Below are 20777 nucleotides of genomic sequence, written 5' to 3'. Positions count from 1 at the left end.
CTCAAAGGGAAAAAAAATTCAGACATGGTAATGAACACCTATGAGTGTTCAGGACAACTGGAAGTTAAAGATTATTCTCTGCTATATAATTTATATTTGGGGATAGTCTGGGCTAGCTAAGGTCAAAATTGCTAAACTGTGAGATAGCTGGCTTTTTAGAGTAGCATAGGACAGAGTATGTCCTAAAAGTACATGCTAAGTACAAGGATGAAGTATACACTGGAGAGATGGTAAGGTCGGGTACAAGTTCTTAGCATGAAAAGGAAATTTGTATTTTTAATTTTGCTAGATTACAATGCTACGCCCCTTAACTTTTTAAAGATATCAATCCATTCCTAGAACAACTCTTGGGAGAGCGTAGTTTCTCTAGCAATACTAATACAACTTCCTTCAACCGATAGGGTCTGGCCTATCCCATGCTGGCCTTAAACTGATCTTGTCACCTCTTAAGATTACAGCTCCACCTGTACATGCATGGTAGACTAATAGTACCTCTATCAACTGAACTCCATCTCTAGCTCCAGGTAGCTTATCTAGTAATGTCTTCATCTCTAATTCATCCTAACATTTCTCCTGAGAAAGTCAGGTAGTATATCAGCACAGAAACTGCATCTTTGTACAAACTGAGTACTTTGCATGAAATTTGGGTTCATTTCCAGCATACATTTGAAAGATATCCCTCCCAAATAACTTCTTGCTAGTCAAGGGTAACAGGTTAAGGGAACAAACAGCTGAGCCTGGAAAGGACATAGTGCCAAGGTACATTCATAGTGTTAATGTAAGAAAAAGATTATGAAGTTTGAGGCCATCCTGGTGTAGAGTAAATTCCAGGGCAGCAAGGGCTGTTATAGAAAACCTGTCTCTAAATAAAACAAAAAACCACAAAACCGGTTTCCCTGTTAGAAAATTGGATCAGAGGGTTTCCTGTACATGGCCATCACTAGCCTATATATAATTTGTATGCATTAGGAGGGACTTCTGATGTCCATACTTGGGCTTAACCTGTGCAAAAAAAAAAAATGGGTCTGACTTGGTCTATTCCCTAAGTAGACTCTAGTATAAAGAATGAAGGAATAAGCCAATAGTAGAGATAAAAATAGGATGAACATAAGATAGATGTGATGGGGCTTGACAAATATAAGGAAAACCTCAAGGATTAATATTCAGTCATGGCTTAGAGAGCTGCCATTCACTAAGCTGATTTATACTAAAGCAAGCCATCTGGCTTCCCTATTTAGTAGTGCAATTCTAATACCATTGCTGCTGAAAAACTTGCTGGCTACAAAAAGGAATTGTAAATAAATTACTTCGTACATTTAGTACCTGGTCATCCTAATCACTTGGAAATAATACAAGTTTTAAGCTATACTGCTTCAGCTTTACTGTCAGTGGTTATGAAAAAAAATTTTTTTTAGTTTTCAATTTTTATTTTTATTAAAAATTTCTACCTCTTCCCCTCCTCCCATTTGGTTATGAAAATTATTAAGCAACAACATAGAAGACATAATTCCAACAGATTGCAGTTCAAATTGTCAACCCACTCGTGGATGCCTTTGGGTGAATTTTAACCTGCTTTCCTTTCTTCAAAGGTAAAATAAAGTCAATACTTCTTAAAGTACAAAGTATGATAATCCAGGTACATAGCAAGCACATGGTTCCAGCTGTTATCATTGTAAATTCCTTTTCCTAAAGAACCGGCTTTAAAATGACTTTAAACAAGGCATTGGTGGTGCACACCTTTAATCCCAGCACTTGGGAGGCAGAGGAAGGTGAAAGTTTGGTCTACTGAGAGTTCCAAGACAGCAAGGGCTACACAAAGATTCCCTTGCTGTAAAAAGACAGTTCACATTGCTTCTAAAAAGAGCCACCAGTCTTGGGATTCAAATTCCCTGTTGCCTTGGATTCTGTAAACTATCATCTTGTACTTAAAAGGGGTGGAGGATATAAAAGGAAAAGAACTAGGTTTGGTGATACTCATGTAATCACAAAACACTCAGCAGAGGGACTAGCATGAGTCTGAGGCCAGCCTGTATAGTATTGTGAAACCCTATCTCAAAATAGACCATTTTTCACAAATATCCAGGAAGCCCCCACATCTGCACAGAACATCTGGACTGCCCTCACAACTCAGAGTGAACATGCTCAGAATCTGGCTCTGAAGGATTAGGGTTTGAAGAATCGGTGTTTGAAGCACTTGACTCATCAACTGGTTCAAAAGGTCGCAAGTTTGCATATGTCACCTCTTGGGCTAGCTGCTCTAAAGAAGGGCGGCCTAATAGCAGATTTCGGAGTGAAATTCGAGTCATCAGGAAGCTGAAAAAAAATTAAACAATCCAAATTTATTTTTCTACATAACTCCAACCAAAGGCCTAAGGAAACACTTGGTCTTAGACCCACTCACCTGGAGAGAGACATCTACTTTACTGACCTTCCACATCCCAAATGCTAGGACCCTACCCCTCTGAAGGCTGACAGTATTCTAGGGTAGAATAGAAATAACCATAGAAAGATGGAAAGGTTAGAGATAAAAAGAACGGGGAAGGGTGAGGAGGGGAAAGATCCCTAGGAGTCTCTACTGTTGTCCTCACTAGAGGAAAGTGACCAAACTTGCAAACACCTGATGGCAATGACAACTGCTTCTGTGAGTGAAACTTACCTGCGTCGAAAGACATACATCTTTCGCAGCAAGAAGCGGAGGAATCGCTCATGGAAAGGGCTATTTCGCCGGCGTTCGATTTCTTGGCGTTGACGCTGCCGTCTTAGAAAGGTCTGGACCAAAGGTGTTGGCTCAAGACCTCCTTTTACTTCCCCTTCCAAAATAGGCTGAAGTTCTGGAGGCAGGGGCCCTGTTTCTGTCCAGAAGTCAGCAAAAAGGAACCAGTGAGATGGACCCCTCTCTGACTCGGCCATTCCCATCTCCGGGAGGCTTCAAGCACTCTCTTTGATGGTTAGCTATAACTCTGACTTCCTGACACCAGGTACTCTATCAAACCTCCACACACTCACTCACCACTGCCATTCTCCACCTTCTCCTTTAATTCTTGCAGATATGCCAGGTCCTGCTCCAGTGCGACCTCTGTTGTGTTGACATAGATGTACATATAGCAGGAGGGACTTGATGATATAGTATAGACTTTATGGTACTCTCCAGCAGGCAACTGAGAAGGTAACAAAGGATACATTTAATTCTAACTTCCCTAGCTAGCCTATGGCCTCGCTACTCTAATCATGCTGGCACTCTCTTTTCCTGTGTCTTGGAGTCTGAAATAATGGCCCCTAGAATCTGGAAAGTTTTTCACAGCCTCAGGGGTCCTCCTTTTTTGTTTCTTCTCCTAGTGTTGTTTTTTATATTTATTTTTATTTATTTTTTATGTATACAATATTCTGTATGTATGTATGCCTGCAGGCCAGAAGAGGGCACCAGACCTCTTTACAGATGGTTGTGAGCCACCATGTGGTTGCCGGGAATTGAACTCAGGACCTTTGGAAGAGCAGGCAATGCTCTTAACCACTGAGCCATCTCTCCAGCCCCCCTAGTGTTGTTTTGAGTTCTGGTCTCACTGTGTAGTCCAGGTTGGCCTGGAATTCTGTTTTCCTGCCTCAGCCTCCCAAGTCCTGAAAATGACAGGCACGTGCTTCCATGCCCCAGTGAAGTCCCTGCTTTCTGAGCCTCCCCTACACTACTGCGCTGGCAAAGACTTTTTATCTGTAATAAATGAACCCCATCTCTTTAGTAGGGAGCTACAGGGCTGTGTTCCCGCTGCCTGGCTCCCAGCTAGCTTTTCCCAAAATAATTACACGGAAACTGTATTCTTTTAAACACTGCTTGGCCCATTGGCTCTAGCCTCTTACTGGCTAGTTCTCACATCTTGCTTTAATCCATATTTAATAATCTGTGTAACATCACGAGGTATGGCTTACCAGGAAAGATCTTAACCTGCGTCTGTGTCAGGTGGGAGAATCATGGCGACTGACTGACTCGGCTTTCTTTCTCCCAGAATTCTGTTCTGTCTACTCCACCCACCTAAGGGCTGGCCTATCAAAGGCCAAGCAGTTTCTTTATATCTCCCTAAATTTCATGCCCCTTCTGCAGTTTTTGTTTTGTAGTACTACATCCTCAGCCTCTGTCACTGTTAACCCCAGCAAATACCTGCATTTTTTCTCCCGCCTGAAGAGTCTGGTTTTTCTGTTCTGCCACCAATTCCACAGTGACCTCTCCCTGCAGCAGCTGGATGCTAGTGTTGCCCAGGTCTTCACTCACAAAATTTTCTAGGTGAAGCCCTGCCAGAAGCAAGAGAATTCACTATCGCACCCCATCCTACCAGAACAGACTTTCGCCACCATCACCTCCAGAGAGTTCCCTCCCTACCCCATCATATGCAATGTCTCTGCTCAAGGAAGCCAAGGAAAGACAGCACAATCTGCTCTCACTTTCCTCCATACCAGGGAAATCTGCAATGAAGACCACCTCAGTGTGGTTGTCCAGACTGCTCTTAATATCCTGTAACTTGGTCCTCCAGAGAGATAAGTCCATCAAGAGTGGCTGCACCCAAGGTGTGCGCTTGAAGGGGGACCAGACAGCCTGCACGATGTCCACACGAGGGTCAAAAAGCCTTAAAAAAGAAAATCATGTTCTGAGGAGGCAGTGGCCACTCACCCACCACTGGTTCTGCTCCTTTCATCACTGGACCCATGGAGAGTGGACAGGATTTCCCAAAAGGAGAAATGCCTACTGTCAGCATGTTATTGCCAGTCCGTGGCAGAGAGAAGGGGAAAGAATGTGAGTTAGTGGCCACCTGAGGAGAAGGCATTGTGTTAACAGTGTCTGAAAGAATAGTCAGTTCTCTTTTCTCCTGGATGATGGTGCCCCCTGCTGGACACAACCAACTATGCCCACAACCAGATCAACCCCGACATGCACTAGACTGAGAGAGAGACAGCCTTGTAAAAAGCAAGACACCATGAGAAGACGTCAGCTTTTCATCTGGTCAAAAAGAGCTGTGCTTCATCTTTCCCTGTCTCTTGCCCACCTCTGCTGGAAGCGGTCATTGATGGAGACCCAAATATCAAAGTAGATCTGGGGCTCAGTGACATTGTACTTGGGAAGCAGCAGGCTCAGGCAAGTGGCATATTGCTTCAGCATGTCTGCATGGTCCTTCCATCGCCGGCTCTGTGTGAATACCTGTCCCAAACCCCCATATTAGTCCCACTTTGTCACTGCCAATAACACAAAGATCTTTACCTGCTGCCTAGTTAGAGCAGGAGGGGAAAGGAACTTGTCTTCGGATGTGAACTTTCGTTGTTAGGTATTTACTCACCTTTCCAAAACACAATCTTAACTCAAAACAATGACAAACTGTTTCATCTCTATTCACATTTTTTAAAAAGTACAGACATAATGGCTGAAAAGGAACCAGCCTGAGCTATACAGAAAGACCCTGGCTTAATTAATTAAAAATATGGTCTGGTAGCCAGGTGGTGGTGGCACATGCCTTTAATCCCAGCACTTGGGAAGCAGAGGCAGGCGGATCTCTGTGAATTCGAGGCCAGCCTGGTCTACAATAGCTAGTTCCAGGACAGGCTTCAAAGCCACAGAGAAACCCTGTCTTGATTTTAAAAAAAAAAAATCTGGTCTGGTGAGATGATTCAGCATGTTTAAAATATTTGCCACAACCCCCTGATAACCTGGATTACATTACCAGAGCTCACAAAGCTGTAGAAATTAACTGACTCCACAAAGTTGTCTCTACATGCGTCTGTCTGTCTCTCATGTACACACATAAGCACATACATTAAATTTTTTAAAATGACGAAAGGTTCAAAGATGAGGATGTAGTTCAATGGTAGAGTATACACTTGTGGTCAGGCCCTGGGTCCAGCACCAAAAAAAAAAAAGGAAGGAAGAAAAAAGAAGGTTCTGTCTGGTTTTGGAGAAAGTGCAGGGACCCAAATTTGTTTTATGATATGTATAGGACCAAATAAAATCCCAAAGCCCGAGGGGCTCTGAAGAACAGGCAGTATCAGGTGTCTCACCCCAGGGTTAAGGTAGCCAAGCTCGCCTGTGAGGCCATCGCGGTAGGTGATCTTTACATGCTGGTGGGAGCGAGAGTGTACCATCATGTCCCAGGAATAGCCGTACAGCCCGTTGGTCCAGTTGTTGTAACCCTGGGAAGGCAGAGCAGACCGTGTCAGCTTGATGTCTCTCAACCCAACCTCATTCTCCAGCAAAGAAGAGCTAAAAGGCCAAGCCCTGCCACATCCAGCACAGTCCAAGCCCATGCAGCATGTAAAATGATCGCACAAACCTGGGTGAGGAAGTGGGAATACGGCAGGAAGAGCTGCTCCAGAAGGTAGAGCAGGGTGAAGACGGCTCCCAGCCGGTGGCGCAGCCCTGCCTTTGTACCAGCCTTGGCCCGGGTCCTCTTATAGACACAGCAAGGGCTGGGCCGAGGAGCATCTTTGGTAGGCAGCAGTTCTTGCAGCCATTTGGGGCACCGGGCTATCAGTTTCCGTGGCCATTCAGTTGAGCAGAAGAGGGGGCTGCTGGCCAGCATGACATAGGGAAACATGCCTAGGAAAGCAGGAAAAAAGTCGGCATGGTCAGGCCCTTACCAAGTATTGCTGAAGTGTTCTACTCTAAGGAGGCTCTGTCTTCACTTTCTTGAGACAGTCTCACAAAGCGTGTGCTGGCCTAGCACTCAGTGGGTAGCTGAGGACAACCTTTTCCCAAGGGCTGGGACAAGGGGTGAGTACCGTTACAGGGTTTTGTGCGGTGCTGGGGATGCACACTAGGGAAGCACTGGAGCAGCTGAGCCACATCCCTGGCCCTAAAGGAAGTGCCTAACTGTTCTTCCCACAGACACTCACTGTGCAACATGTTGTACCCAGAGGTCCCAATCCTCTCATCCTTACTTATTCCTACTTCACAGTGACCACACTGGACTCAGCTCAGCTCCTACACCCCCCACCCCCCTACCATCGCACACCGGCAGACAAGGCCCCTCTCCAGGCTCCCCACAGCCCCGCAGCTGCAGGCACTGACCTATGCTGAAGAGCTGCGAGTTCATGCAGTGAAAGTAGGACACGAAGAAGAGGCCAATGGATCTTGAGGCATCAAAGAAGAGCAGGAAGCCAGCCGAGAGGTCGAGGAGCAGGCCGCACCAGTGCACCACCAGCAGGCTTGTCAGCTCCTCGGACAGCACCAGCCTGCAGACAAAGGGACAAAGGTCCAGACCCAGGCAGTGGGGTCGCCCAGCAATCACAGCACGACTGAAGCACTAGGGACCTCAGCAACCTGTCCCTAATGAAGATCTACCCACCAGTGGGGTACAACAGCTAAGGCCCAAATGCACTCATAAAAATGCTCTACATTCGAGTTTACCAACCCCTTGACATTTTCAGGGGCTTTTTTTTTCTTTTTCTTTTAAATATCCCCTGTGCGATGAGTAAAGCCCAGTCTCCAAGGATAAAATCTGATGGAAAAGTATACTACAGGGAATATACTACGGGGAATATACTGCGAGAAATATACTACAGGAATATACTGTGGGGAATATACTATGGGGAATATACTACGGGAAATATACTACGGGGATATACTGCAGGGAATATACTACAGAATTTTCCCCATGGAAATCATAAATGAGAAGTGTTAAAAGGTGAGTGCTGAGCATGAAAGGGACCAGCCCTGCAAGCCCAAAGTGGCAGGATCTCTCCATGACACAGGACAACAGGATATCCAAGAGGAGTCCCAGTGAGAGCCAAAACCCAGAGGCCTCAAATCAGACTAACGACTCACTGCACTGAACACTTGCAAGTAATGATGTATGGACTAAAGCATGTACTGCGTGACCCACTGTGTCACACGACAGCATCCACGATGAGAGTTTTCCTTTTTTTCTTTTCTCTTTTAAGTTTTATTTTGTTTTATCCTGGGGGGGGGGGCTGAAAGGGCAGAGGGTGGATGAGAAGAAACAGGGAGACGAGTGGGATCGAGATGCATGATGTGAAATCCACAAAGAATCAATTCAAAAAAAGGTAAGTGCCAGGGCTGGTCCCCAGCACTTCAGAAAACTGGGTGCGGCAGTGCACACTGTAATCCTAATACTTGGGAGGCAGAGGCAGGAATTCAGGAAGCTGAAGGCCAGCCTGGGATAGATGATATCTTTTCTCAGAAGAAAAGAAAAACTTGTTTGAAAACACTGACTGCGTTGGGCTGGAGAGATGTGCTTCAGGGGACAAAAGTGTTTGCTGCTAAGCCTGGAGGCCTGAGTTTGCTCCCTGGGACCCATATGGTGGAAGCCGAGAAGCAACTTGTGCAAACTGTCCTCTGACCTCCACACGTATCATGGCACACTGTGCAAATGTACCTACAGATACATGCAAACAGACACATGTGAAAATGAAACCGCAGGAGCGACTGCTTGGCTGGCAGGTCACATTTCAGAATGTGGAAAATAGAGGAAGTCGGGGGAGAAACGAAATGAGAGGGGGAATCGGAAGGAAAGGAAAACCTCACAGACGAAGCTGTTTTAGAGTTGGTAACAACTGCTTTGTGGGTAGGAGCAGCACCAGCTGTCTTCCTGAACTGTCTGAGGGGCTCTACAGAAGGCTATGGTCACTCTGCCTTTAGTCCCAGCACGCAGGAGGCAGAGGAGCTCTCTGAGTCCAAGGTCAGTCTGGTCTGCATAGTAAGGTCTGGACCAGCCAGGGCTACTTAGTGAGACCCTGTCTCCAAAAAAATTTAAAAAATAAAAATGACAATAAAAAGAGTGGGGTCAGGGCTGGGATGCTTGCCTTACATGGATAAGACCCTAAGTTCAATCCCCACTATAGCCAAAATGTAATAAAAATTTAACAAAAGAAACTGGGGGACTGGAGAGATAGCTCAGAGGTTAAGAGCACTGACTGCTCTCCCAGAGGTCCTGAGTTCAATTCCCAGCAACCACGTGGTGGCTCACAACCACCTGTAATGGGGCCTGGTGCCCTCTTCTGGCCTGCAGGCATGCATGGAGGCTGAATACTGTGTACCTAATAAATAAATAAATCTTTAAAAGAAAAAGAAAAGAAAAAAGAGAAAAGAAACTGGGGTTGACAAGGCAAGGACACAAGCAACTACCACTGTCACCCAAGGTAACAGCTGGGTACTGGCCAATGTACCAAGTGTGCTGCTTTGTTTATTATCAACTTGCACAAGCTGGAGCCGTCTGGAAAGAGGAAACCATAACCGAGGGATAGCCTCCATTAGAAAGCCTAGGTCTTTCAGGGTACTGTCTTGGTTAACGATTGACGTGGGAGAGCCCAGGCAGCTATGCAGGTGGTCCTGGGTGGTATAAGAAAGCAAGCTGGCAGGCCTGGAGAGATGAGCAAAGAGTTAATACTGGCTGCGCTGCAAGAGGACCCAGGCTCGAGGCCCTGTACCCACATGGAGGCTCAAGTCTGTCTGTAGCTCCAGCGCCAGGGGATTGGATGCCCTCTTCTAGATTCCATCAGCACCAGGCACCCATGTGGTACACATACATGTATGCAAGCAAAACAATTACACACATAAAGAAAAGTTTAAAAGAGAAAACGGGAGCAAGCCATGGGAAACAGGCCAGTGTGCAGCATCCTCAGCCGTCTCCACTTTGTTCCTGCTTCCAGGTTCCTGCTCTGTGGAGCCCCTGCCTTGGCTTTCCTCCATGATAGCTGCTGATTAGGATGTGGACTGCATGTGTGAGCCAAATAACCGCTTTCTTCCCAAGCTGCTTCATGGTCTTCTCTCAGCAACCAAAAGCAAAGTGGGACACACTATGTCACCTGATTCTGATTCTGATTCTTTTCTCTTCCTGACTATCTATACTATAGTCTTCCATCTTTGAGTATCACTGACTCTGCATTTGTATGAATAGGGAGTTAAGGCAAATGACAGACACAGGTTACATAGACTTGGCAGACAAATCACCACTTAGTACCTGTAACCCAAGAAGGCCTCTGCCTTGACACTACTCACTTGAAGGGACTAAAGAGCCAATGCCGGGACAAATGCTCCATGGAGTAGCCCTCAACCCAGTCTGCATCCAGCTTTTTCACACCCGCAATGAAATACACAATGAAGATCTGTAAACACAAAATGTAGCATGATGCTTAAGCAAACAAAGAACCCATGTTTTTTCTGCAGAAAGCTCTGTGGTTAAGGATTTGCTGCTCTTACAGATGACCTGGGTTTGATTTGCAGCACCTATGTCAAGCAGCTCACAATCACCTATAACTCCAGTTCTAGGGCATCTTCTTCTGGTCTCTGTAGGCACTGCATGCACATGGTACACACATAGACAAGTTGGCACACATGCATACATAAATAAAAATAAATATCTCCTGAGTAAATTGGGAGCATGGGAGCATGGGAGAGGGTAGAAGGGGAGGGAAGAGGGAGGAAGGAAGGAAGGAAGGAAGGAAGGAAGGAAGGAAGGAAGGAAGGAAGGGGAGCGGAGAAAAATATATAGCTCAATAAAAACAATTAAAAAAATAAATGAAACTTTTAAAAAAATTAAAGGATAAACCTCTCATCTTAGCCAGTACCCAAGAAAGAATACAGCCATTCCTCTAACCTTTCATCACATAGACATTCATCTAACAAACAAATGAAAAACAACTACCTATATCAGGCACAAAGAAAAACTTAATAAAAGCACAGACTTGATTATCTCATGAGAAGTTTAATCTAATAGACAAGGTGCTATTCATTCCATGAGGGGATGAGAACTCAGGGACTGAGGAACTGGAAAAATGAAGGGCCCATCTAACATTCCAGCAAAAGGAATAAAGAAACAACCAGGGCCAACAAGAAGGCTTAGTGGGTGAAAGTGCATGTTGGATAGGGCTGAGAACTTGAGTTCGATTCCCAACAGAAAAAGGTGCAGTGGGATGCATCTGTAATCACGGCTCCAGTGAAACGGGAGGCAGAGATAGGAGCCTGGAGTATGCAGCAGGACAGAAACATCAAGAGACATCCTGCTCAGCACAGTGGAAGGAGGGACCCAATCCCTAAGCCATCCTCTATCTCCACATACATGCCATGTGGTACATGCACACACACAAGCATGTACACACACACTAAATTAACTTTTTTTTTTTTTTTGAGATTAGGTCTCACTGTATAGCCCTGGCTGGCCTGGAACTCAGTATGTAGACCAGGCTGACCTTAAACTCACAGATCTCTGCCTCCTGAGGGCTGGAATTAAAAATGTGTACAACCATGCCCAACTATATAAATAGGTATCTTTTAAAAATAAGACAGAATCTAGGGAGGCAGAGGAGAGGGCCTCTAGCCACTACCGACTAGCAACAGCTCACAAGGAGCCCCTTGCCTATGAAACCCTACTCCTTGGCTAGGAGGTGCACAATGTGTACAGCATTCTCCATGAATGAGTTAGGGTCCAAGGCTGAATTCCCGGAACCCATGTAAAGGAAGACACAGTGCTGGGCATCTGTATTTGCTGTTCTCCCCCAGTAAGACGGGAGACGGAGACAGCAAATCCCTGGAGGCTCCTGGGCCAGCTAGCCTGCCATAGGCAACATCAACAACGAAGAAATGGAGACTCTGGGCTCCATCCAGCTGTAAGGTTTGGACACACACACACAAGATTCCATACTTGGCCTCTCAGGACTGTGTAGTTCCAAAGGGGCACATGGACGTTTTTCTTCTGGGCATTCAGCAGGCCATCCACAGACCTACAGGAAGGAGGAAAGACATCAAGAAAGGTCTCTTAGTTCAGCTACATTCCCACCCTCCAATTAGGCCAGTCCTATCTACCTATGAAATAGTTCTCAAACTGGACAATAGTGGCACACACTTTTAATCCCAGCACTCAGGAAGCAGAGGCAATTGGATACCTGTTAGTTTGAGGCCGCCTGGTCTACAAAGCAAGTTCCAGAATAGTTAGGGCTTTTATACCTAGAAACCCTTCCTCAAAAACAAACAAACAAGAATAAAATCTTCAGTGTAGCAGGGTATCGTGGACATGACTACAGTTCCAGCACTCAGGAGGCAGAGGCAAGGAAACTGCTCAAGTCTGGAGCCAGTGATCTACATATGATGAGAGCCCGACTCAAAACACACACACTTCAGTTTGTCCTAAAGAATCGGATCAGGTTCACAGCTATAATAGAAATGACAAGGAGGAACAAATTTGAGGGAGAGTTTTACAAATCTAAAGGGTGGGCTGGAGAAATGGCTCATCCTGGAGCCCACAAAACCCTGGCCTCTGCACATACAGCACAGCACTTGCACCCCTGTCCCCTCTACTGTGCTCCCAACCCCACATCATAGTAACTACAACTAAAACAACAAAAATAGACTGGGCATGGTGCACACTCGGGAGACAGAGGCCAGCAGACCCCATGAGTTCGAGCCCGGCATAGTCTACACAGCAAGTTCTAGGACTACATAGTAAGACTATGTCTCAAAAAAACAGTAACTAAATAACTAAACAATAAAATCACAAAACAGGGAATGGAGAGATGGTTAAAAGCACTAACTGCTCTTCTAGAGGACCCGGGTTCAACTCCTAGAACCCACATGGTAGCTCACAACTGCCTCTAACTCCAATTTCAGGAAGTCCAGAACCATATTCTGACCTCCACCAACACCAGGAACACATATGGTACACATACATACATACATGTAAGCTTAATATATACACACATGAAATAAAAAACACAGACACGGGGCTGGAGAGATGGCTCAGTGGTTAAGAGCATTGCCTGCTCTTCCAAAGGTCCTGAGTTCAGTTCCCAGCAACCACATGGTGGCTCACAACCATCTGTAATGAGGTCTGGCGCCCTCTGCGGGCCCGCAGACATACACACAGACAGAATATTGTATAAATAAATAATTTAAAAAAAAACAACACAGACAGGAAGGTGCATAAACTCATGCACACACACACAAATATACACGTACAGTGCATTATCTCTTTTACTTTGTTTTGGTGTTTTGAGACAAGGTCTTTACAACCCAGGCGGGCCTAGAAGTCACCATGTAGACCAAGCTATAATCCTCACGCCGCTCTGCTTCTTCAATGCTGGGAATAAAGGTGTGCACCACCACATTCATCTACACAGTCTATTATCTCAAAAGGGGAGGAGCTGGGAAAGTGGCCCAGGTCACTGATCACTTGCCTAACCCATACAAGGCCCTGAGTTTGACCTCCATTTCCATAGGGGTAAAAAATGAAAAATAAACTCAAAATCCTCCCCAGCAAAATAATGCAGAGCATAAACTGACATTTATAAAACTGGATCCGGGATAAAGGACTCCTGACTTTAAATTTTATTCTGCGAGAGAACGGAAAAAGCTAGGATACTAACACCAGATTTACTCTGAGGCAGAAACCAAGCAGGTTTGGAAGAAGTTAGGGAGAACGGGGCTTACACTGTGGGCAAAAGCCTAGGCCTACAGTCAAGGACAATGAGGCCGTTTGTTTCCTGCCTGCTGTGTAACCTTAGGCAGAGTCTTTATCTTTCCAAGACTTACTTTTTCATCTACAAAATTAGTTCACCTCTAGGGACCTCATATTTGTTTGTTTTGGGACAAGATCTTAATATAGATAGCCCAGGCTGGTCTCTAATTCAAAGCAATCCTCTTGCCTCAGCATCCCAAAGTGCTGGGCCTGAGCAACTAAACCTGACTCTTCATAGGTTTGAATGAGGAAAAACATTTAAATATGCCTGCCACAAAGAAAGAAAGTCCTGAATATGTGATAGTAATTTTTTCAAAATGTCTAAAATTTACAAAAGTGGAACCTGAAAGTGGGGGATACCTGTCAAAATGACCTCTTAATTCTCTAGGATCAAAGCTAGACACCCTGAATGGGTTTCAAGTTTGGCAAAGGTGAGGACTGGGGTTTGGGAGCGTAGCCTTGTGGTAGTGTACACGCAGGAGGCCGGGGCAATCCCCAGCACACGGGCACTAACACAAAGCTTTACAGGAGAGAAATGTGTACTCATACATCACTGCTGAACCATCCCCACCAGCTCCTCTCACTGAACAAAGAGAACCTCAAGGTCTCTTGCCCCACCACCCTGGCTCCAAGGCTTTGCCCCACCTCCCCTGAGAGATGGTCACCTAGGCCAGAGCGGAGTGGGTTACTTTCTCCTAGGACAGCACTGCTGGGCAACCCTGGTGGCCCCTCTCCTTTGGTATCTGCTATCATCTCCACCTCACAGGAACTTCTACATTTGGCTCTAACTCTACCTCTCTGGGCTCACACACAGAAAGTAAAGGCTGCACCCTGGAGTATATGAAAACAGCTATGTCTGGCTTTCGTCTTCTCTTCTAAGAGGGATACAGGAGTGATATATCAAGGTACCTGGAGAGATATGGAAAAAGTAAAGGGGTGGGTGGAGCCATTTTCCTATGTCATTGCAATTACCCAACTTGCTGGCCCTTCCCCTTCCCAATCGATCCAAGTCAGGCAAGCAATATAGCTTAGTGAAGAAGGGCATTCACCATCAAGGCTACCTCAGGATTCCCCAGAACCCACATGGAAGGAGAAAACAGGCTCCCCCAAATACATCAAAGTCAAAGTATGATCTCAAACCATACTTTGGAAAACTTGGTTTAAAATGTTTTTGAGTCAGCATGGTGGCTCGCAGCTCTAATTCCAGCAGTCAGGCTAGGAACAGAGAATATTAAGTTCAAGGCCAGCCTAGACAATGTAGTAAGTTCCAGACAAGCCTGACACACAGTAATACAAATCCCACCTGAAATCCCCCTCCCAAAAGACCAAAGCACCAATAAAAATTCTGCCTATGCGACAATTTCTAGAACTTCACTGGGCCCTGTCTCTCTAGCAAGCATCCTGACCCAGACACACCTTACCCCTACTTTTCAGGGCACATACCAGTAATGGTTTGCATCCATGAACGTCAACTGAAAGGCCAACAAACCATACAGATAGGAGTGGTTGTTCCACGATGTCTTGTCCAGAAGAAACACGTACCAGTAGGGTAGCAGGAATAACACACAGCTTAGCCGGTAGCACAGGCCCAGCATCATGCCCAGTGCCCCTGGGGGTTTGTGAGGAGAGGATTCAAGGTCAAAGTGTCACCACAGGCCCAGCTTCCCTGGGACTGAAATTAAGAAAGGTCAGCAGGCATTTTATAAGCAGGCAGAGCACTAAATGAAGAAGGGTTAAGGGGTCGTGGCGGCTCACGTGACAACAGACGAGCAGCAGGAGGCCCAATCACGGAGGAAGTGCTACAGACATCCAATGGCTTGGCTCACCAGCACGCTTCTGCTGCGTTTCTACCAGCTCAGTCAGTTCTCCCTAGGTCAGATCCCCAGCACCCCGTTCCCCTCACCCAGAAACATGATGGTGTAGACAAGGTACATCCAGTCAAGCGGCAGAGGGCGCAAGGCATCCAACAAGGGAAAGCGGCACACGTCCAGCCCATCCAAGTATTTTCGGTCCAGGGAGCTAAGGCCCCGCTCCTGGGGAATGTCCAGGAGCATCAAGAACGCTATAAAAGCAAGTGGGGGAAGACAGCTGTTAGCATCTGCTAAGGAGGCACGATGTAGCTCTCAGCACGCGCAGCGCCACACTTGAATTTCACCACCAGCCTGGCTACACAGTGAGTCCCAGTCCAGCCTGAGATAAATAGAAAAACCTTGTCTCAAAAAAACAAATAATAGTCACTATTTTAGTCCCTACTATTAGTACTGAGCCTATGCTTGGCTAGGAATTATGCTGGTTGTGTGGTCCGACAAACCCTAAAGCTCACAAGCTGATTCCCACCAGTAAATCATGCACATACTTTGTGAAGAGGTAGTGATGCTGGAGAGGTGGACCCACTGAGCAATCATAAAGACTGCAGTTCAGATCCCAGCACCAATAACAAGCTGGGAATTCTGTGCACAGCTGTAAGCCAGCTGTGAAAGGGGCAGAAACGGGAAGCTTGCTGGCTTCCAGCCTGCTGAGGAACCTCAAGCCCCAGGGGCTCAGGGAGAGACTTGGCCTCAAAGGAACGAGTGAGTGGAGTGTAACAGAGACCGTTTTTTTCTAGCCTCTGTGCTCATGCGCAGGAACGCTCACCTGTGCACACATGTGGGAGTGTGCACACATGTGGGAGTGTGCACACACAGGCAGGACTGTGCACACACATGTGGGAGTATGTACAAACACTCACACAATATACACACTAAAATAGAGCTTTAAAAAAATACTTTACAAGCCAGTGATCCTAGAATACACCTTTAATCCCAGCACTGGGGAGGGAGGCAGCGGCAAGCAGGTCTCTGTGAGTTCTAGACCAGCCTGATCTACATAGTAAGTGGCAAATCAACCAGGACTATACATCTAGGACAGTGAAATCCTATCTCAAAAAATAAAAACAAACAAGACAAACAATAACAAAATGTCACAGAGCTGCAGAAAGATTAAGTAAGAGATATGAACAAAATACTATAGAAACTGTTAGGTTTCAATTAATTACATATATATAAAGATACACCCTACTGAACCATAAAAAGTGCTCCAGGGGACCTTCATTTATTTATTTATTTATTTATTTATTTATTTATTTATTTATTTATTTATTTATTTATTATGTCTACACTATTCTGTCTGTGTGGTCTGTGTGTATGCCTGTAGGCCAGAAGAGGGCACCAGACCCCATTACAGATGGTTGTGAGCCACCTTGTGGTTGCTGGGAATTGAACTCAGGACCTTTGGAAGAGCAGGCAATGCTCTTAACCTCTGGGCCATCTCTCCAGCCCCCCGGGGGACCTTCTTAACACTTTTTTTTTTTTTGCCTCCTGCCATGATGTGGGATTCCCTTTTGTATGCTGTGAATACGATTGGTTAATTAATAACCTCATAGGGCAAAAGAATAGAGGTAAGCAGAGAAAACTAAACTGAATGCTGGGAGAAAGAAGGGCGGAGTCAGAGAGAAGCCATGGAGCCCCGCCAGAGCCAGATGAAACTTTAGCCAGTAAGCCACAGCCACATGGTGATACACATATCAATAGAAATGGGTTAAATTAAGATGTAAGAGTTAGCCAATAAGAAGCTAGAGCTAATGGATCAAGCAGTGATTTAATTAATACAGTTTCTGTGTGATTATTGTGGGGCTAAGCAGCCGGGAACCAACAAGCAGCCTCCTTATTACACTGACACACCCAGAAAGGCAGTGGTATTTGGTCAACACACTAAGATAAATAAGGGACACTCAGCTCTGGAAGCCAGTTTGTGATCAGGCAGTTTCTCAATCCCAGAAGCAGTTGCGTTAGCTAGTCTGGTTAATTATCTGTAGGGGTATTTACCCGTTCATTACAAGACATCTAGTGCATCCTAGTACCAGTACAGATGCCAGCCACCATTACCTATTCCTCTTCTTCAAAAGTTCTAACTAAAAATATCTCCAGGAAGCAAAATGGCCTCCAGCTGGAAGCTACTGGACTTACAGGAGTAGAGTCTCGGCACATCCTAACTCTCTGAGCTGCTTGGGCAGTGTCTCAGCACATCCTAACTCTCTGAGCTGCCAGAGTAGTGTCTCAGCACATCCTAACTCTCTGAGCTGCCAGAGTAGTGTCTCAGCACATCCTAACTCTCTGAGCTGCTAGGGTATTCTCTGAAATACTTCATTCCTAAGCAGCTTCCTGACACGAATAAAATGGGTCCCTTGTCAGGTGTGATGGTGAAGCAGGAAGAGCAGCACTCGAGAGGCCAGGTAAGTCTGACCTATGGAATAAGACCATTTCAAACACCAAAGAGAGCTGGGGAGATTACTCAGTCTTGCTGTACGCATGAGAGCCTGAATTCAGATCACTAGCACTCATGCAGAAAACCTGGCACAGCAGCCGTCAATCTCAGTGCTGTGGAGGCAGGGAGACAGGACGGCTCCAGGGACTTGCTGCCCAGCCAGTCTAACTCAATTGGTGAGCTCCAGGCTCAGGAGAGACCCTGTCTTAAAAAATAAGGTGGAGGGCTGGAGAGATGGCTCAGAGGTAAGAAGAGCGTTGCCTGCTCTTCCAAACGTCCTGAGTTCAATTCCCAGCAACCACATGGTGGCTCACAACCATCTGTAATGTGGTCTGGTGCCCTTTTCTGTCCTGCATTTATACACACAGACAGAATATTGTATACATAATAAATAAATTTAAAAAAAAAGGTGGAGAAATGATTAAGGAAGACACCTGACGTTGACCTGTGGTCTACATGTACATGTGCACAGACCAACGCATTTCTGAGCACTAAACCCTAACTAGAGGTGACAAGGCCAGGTTATGATTCTAAACTTCCAAAGAATTCTTCCATTATTCCAATACTTTCAGCTCTAAGGAAAAGAACACCTAAGAAATAACTAAGAAATAGGTGATTGCACTAGAGAGAATGGCTCAGCAGTTAAGAACCTGCGCTAATCTTCCAAAGGACCAGAGCTCAATTCCCAGCAGCCATATCAGGCAGTACAATTGCCTTTCACTCCAGTTCCAAGGAATCCAACACTCTCTTTTGGCTTCAACAAGCAACCAGATACCTGGCATACATTCACACATCCATACAGAAACTATCTTGGTTAATCCTTGTCCACTTAAAACAATCTAGAGGAACCTCCACTGAGAAAATGCCTCGAATCAGATTGGCCTGTGAGCACTGATGCGGGAGGGCCCCGCCTACTGTGTGGATAGGTGACCCCAGGTGTTATAAGAAAGCTGGTGGAGCAAGCCACGAGGAGCAAGCCAACAGCCACTGCGGTTCTTCCATGACTCTTTTCCAGTTCTGCCCTCCAGGTTCCTGCCCTGACATCCATCCCTTCATGATGAACTACAACTGTAAACTGAAACAAACCCTTCCTTTTCCACGATGCTTTTTGTCATGGTATTTTTATCACAGTAATAGAAGGCAAACTAACACACACACACACACACACACACACACATACTAAATCTTAAAAAGAAATAGGATGTCATTTTCTCAAGCCCAACCAAAATGTCCGGGACCAGAAAATAGACTTACCAAAAAGAAAACGAAAGACAGCCAGGTTTGCGGGGTCCGTTGGTCGGTTAAGGAGGGTCACGACATTCTGCCAGCTAGATAAATCTGTCCATTCAAACCCCAAAAGTTTCTCCATGCGGCTGCCCTGGCTGAGCCCTGATGTCCGTGCAGACTTGTTTTTCTGCACTTTATCTACAACCAAGAAGTGGGAGAAAGGTGTGCGTAGGAAAACCGAAGTCCCCACAGCCTAGGGTATCCACCCCACTGGGTTCTCCCATTGATCGGACTACCGCAAGCTTCTGGGTGGCAGGCCCTCCTCCAGGATCCTCCCACGGACTCACAACACAAGACTACCATCTCTCCCAATATGCCACTTCCTCACTAAGGTCACCATCCCTCTCGCCAACCCTCAGCCAACCTACCTGAGGAGGTAGCGGTCCGTGCAGAGTCACGGTGCACAGCCATGACTGCAGAGACAGACGGCCCTTTGCAGCCGATCGCGAGCAAGTGGAAACCCACTACTGTCTTGGGCTCCGCCCCCTCGACACGTCGTCAACACTCGCGCGGCAGGCCGGAAAGCACCCGCACTGTCGTGAAGGCCAGAACCCGCAGCCGGGGACTCAGGCGTAGGATAAGTGTGTGGGCGGGGTGAGGGGCGGGGCGGAGCGATCCTGAGCAGAGGGTTGAGCCCAAAGAGCTTGCGGAGCAGTGGGAGGAGGGGCAGGGCAAGGAGTCGAGGGCGGAGGATGGACGGCGCAGGGGTAAAGGGACACGCGTGAATCTAACCTTGGCATTGTAAGGGAGGAGTGACCATTCCCAGAACAAGTGTCTCTATGCTAACTACCCATCACATACGCCTGTTTTGTTGTTTTGAGACAGGGTCTGTCTTTGTAGTTGTGTAGTCCCGAGCTCGTTTGTGTAGACCAGACTGGCCTCGAACTTACAGACAACCATCTGCCTCCAGAGTGCTGGGACTAAAGGTTTGTGCCACCTTTTGAAACAGAACTAGCCTGGAACTCGCGGCGATCCTCCTGCTTCTGTCTCCCAAATGTTTGGACTGCAAAACTAAGACTCATACTTTCCTAACCTCTTTATGTCCTTCCTCTCTGGGTTTAAATGTCCTAAAGTGCTTCCTGGCATTCAAAAAAGAAAAAAGACAAATGGTGCAAAAGGGCAGATTTTTCCAAAGACGCGGCCTCGAGAGTTAAGGATGCACTTGGAAGAACTGCCCCTGATTAAAGCTAGTGTGCCAATACGTTCTGTACCTAAAGGAACTCCTAAATTTAAAAGCAGTAGGAAAGTTAAAAAGAAAAGAAAAAGGAGAGATAAGGAGCAAGCGCTCGCTGTCCAGCCATCACTCAGAAGGTACTGAACACAGTCGTAACATTCAATTCCCTACTGGAGTTGGCCCACAGGATAAGGAAAAGTATCCCAGAACAGAACGACTCACCACCATTTTGGTCTCGGTACACCCTTACACTGTTGGAAACAGAGGAAACTAGACTTTATGTTTATTTTTGTTTTATTTTGAGATAAGGTCTCATGTAGCCCAGCTGGCTCAAACACTGCAGGTGAGGATTACGTGAATATTGACCCGACAGCTTCTACCTTCTGAGTCCTGGTTACAAACATGTGCTGAGTTCTGTCTTTTTTTTTCTTTTAAGTGTGTATAAGTGTGAAATGCTCGGGCTCAAACCCAAATTCTAGAGTATACTAGTGTGTGTAAGCATGTAATGCTCAGACTCAAACCCAAATCCTAGAGTAAACTAGTGTGTGTAAGTAAGGCTGAGGCTCACACAA

At 46.1% G+C, this 20777-nt stretch overlaps 1 protein-coding gene across 2 annotated transcripts; it reads right to left on the bottom strand.

Moving 5' to 3' along the window:
• Positions 1-1779: 1779 nt before the first annotated feature.
• Positions 1780-19558, bottom strand: Ggcx (gamma-glutamyl carboxylase). 2 transcript variants are annotated; one of them, XM_050132851.1, is made up of 15 exons: positions 19400-19549; positions 18999-19169; positions 15346-15504; positions 14886-15051; positions 11634-11712; positions 9992-10098; positions 7043-7206; positions 6306-6571; positions 6034-6165; positions 5031-5182; positions 4444-4613; positions 4151-4281; positions 3011-3158; positions 2657-2852; positions 1780-2313 (listed from the first exon to the last, which is right to left on the bottom strand). In XM_050132851.1, exons 1-15 carry the CDS (start codon positions 19440-19442, stop codon positions 2121-2123), a joined length of 2277 nt encoding a protein of 758 aa, XP_049988808.1. In that variant the 5' UTR covers positions 19443-19549; the 3' UTR covers positions 1780-2120. The 2 variants fall into 2 exon arrangements, with proteins under 2 accessions (XP_049988808.1, XP_049988809.1); XM_050132852.1 differs by lacking the exons at positions 1780-2313; positions 2657-2852; positions 3011-3158; positions 4151-4281; positions 5031-5182 and having other exon boundaries at positions 4471-4613; positions 19400-19558.
• Between the last annotated feature and the right edge of the window lie 1219 nt (positions 19559-20777).

The sequence above is a fragment of the Alexandromys fortis genome, unplaced genomic scaffold (genome assembly GCF_014885135.2).
Source record: "Alexandromys fortis isolate MF-2015 unplaced genomic scaffold, M_Fortis_MF-2015_v1.1 scaffold_397, whole genome shotgun sequence".
NCBI lineage: Eukaryota > Metazoa > Chordata > Mammalia > Rodentia > Cricetidae > Alexandromys > Alexandromys fortis.
Note: the sequence above shows the minus strand (reverse complement) of the source record. Positions and strands in the feature narration are given on the sequence as shown.

Excerpts from the sequence above, each read along its gene's own strand:
- Ggcx (XM_050132851.1), bottom strand. The coding sequence starts at position 19,442 with ATGGCTGTGCACCGTGACTCTGCACGGACCGCTACCTCCTCAG. Across the intron at positions 15,052-15,345 it reads CTACACCATCATGTTTCTGG|GGGCACTGGGCATGATGCTG; the intron begins GTGAGGGGAACG and ends ACAAACCCCCAG. Across the intron at positions 10,099-11,633 it reads ACACAGTCCTGAGAGGCCAA|ATCTTCATTGTGTATTTCAT; the intron begins GTATGGAATCTT and ends TTGTGTTTACAG.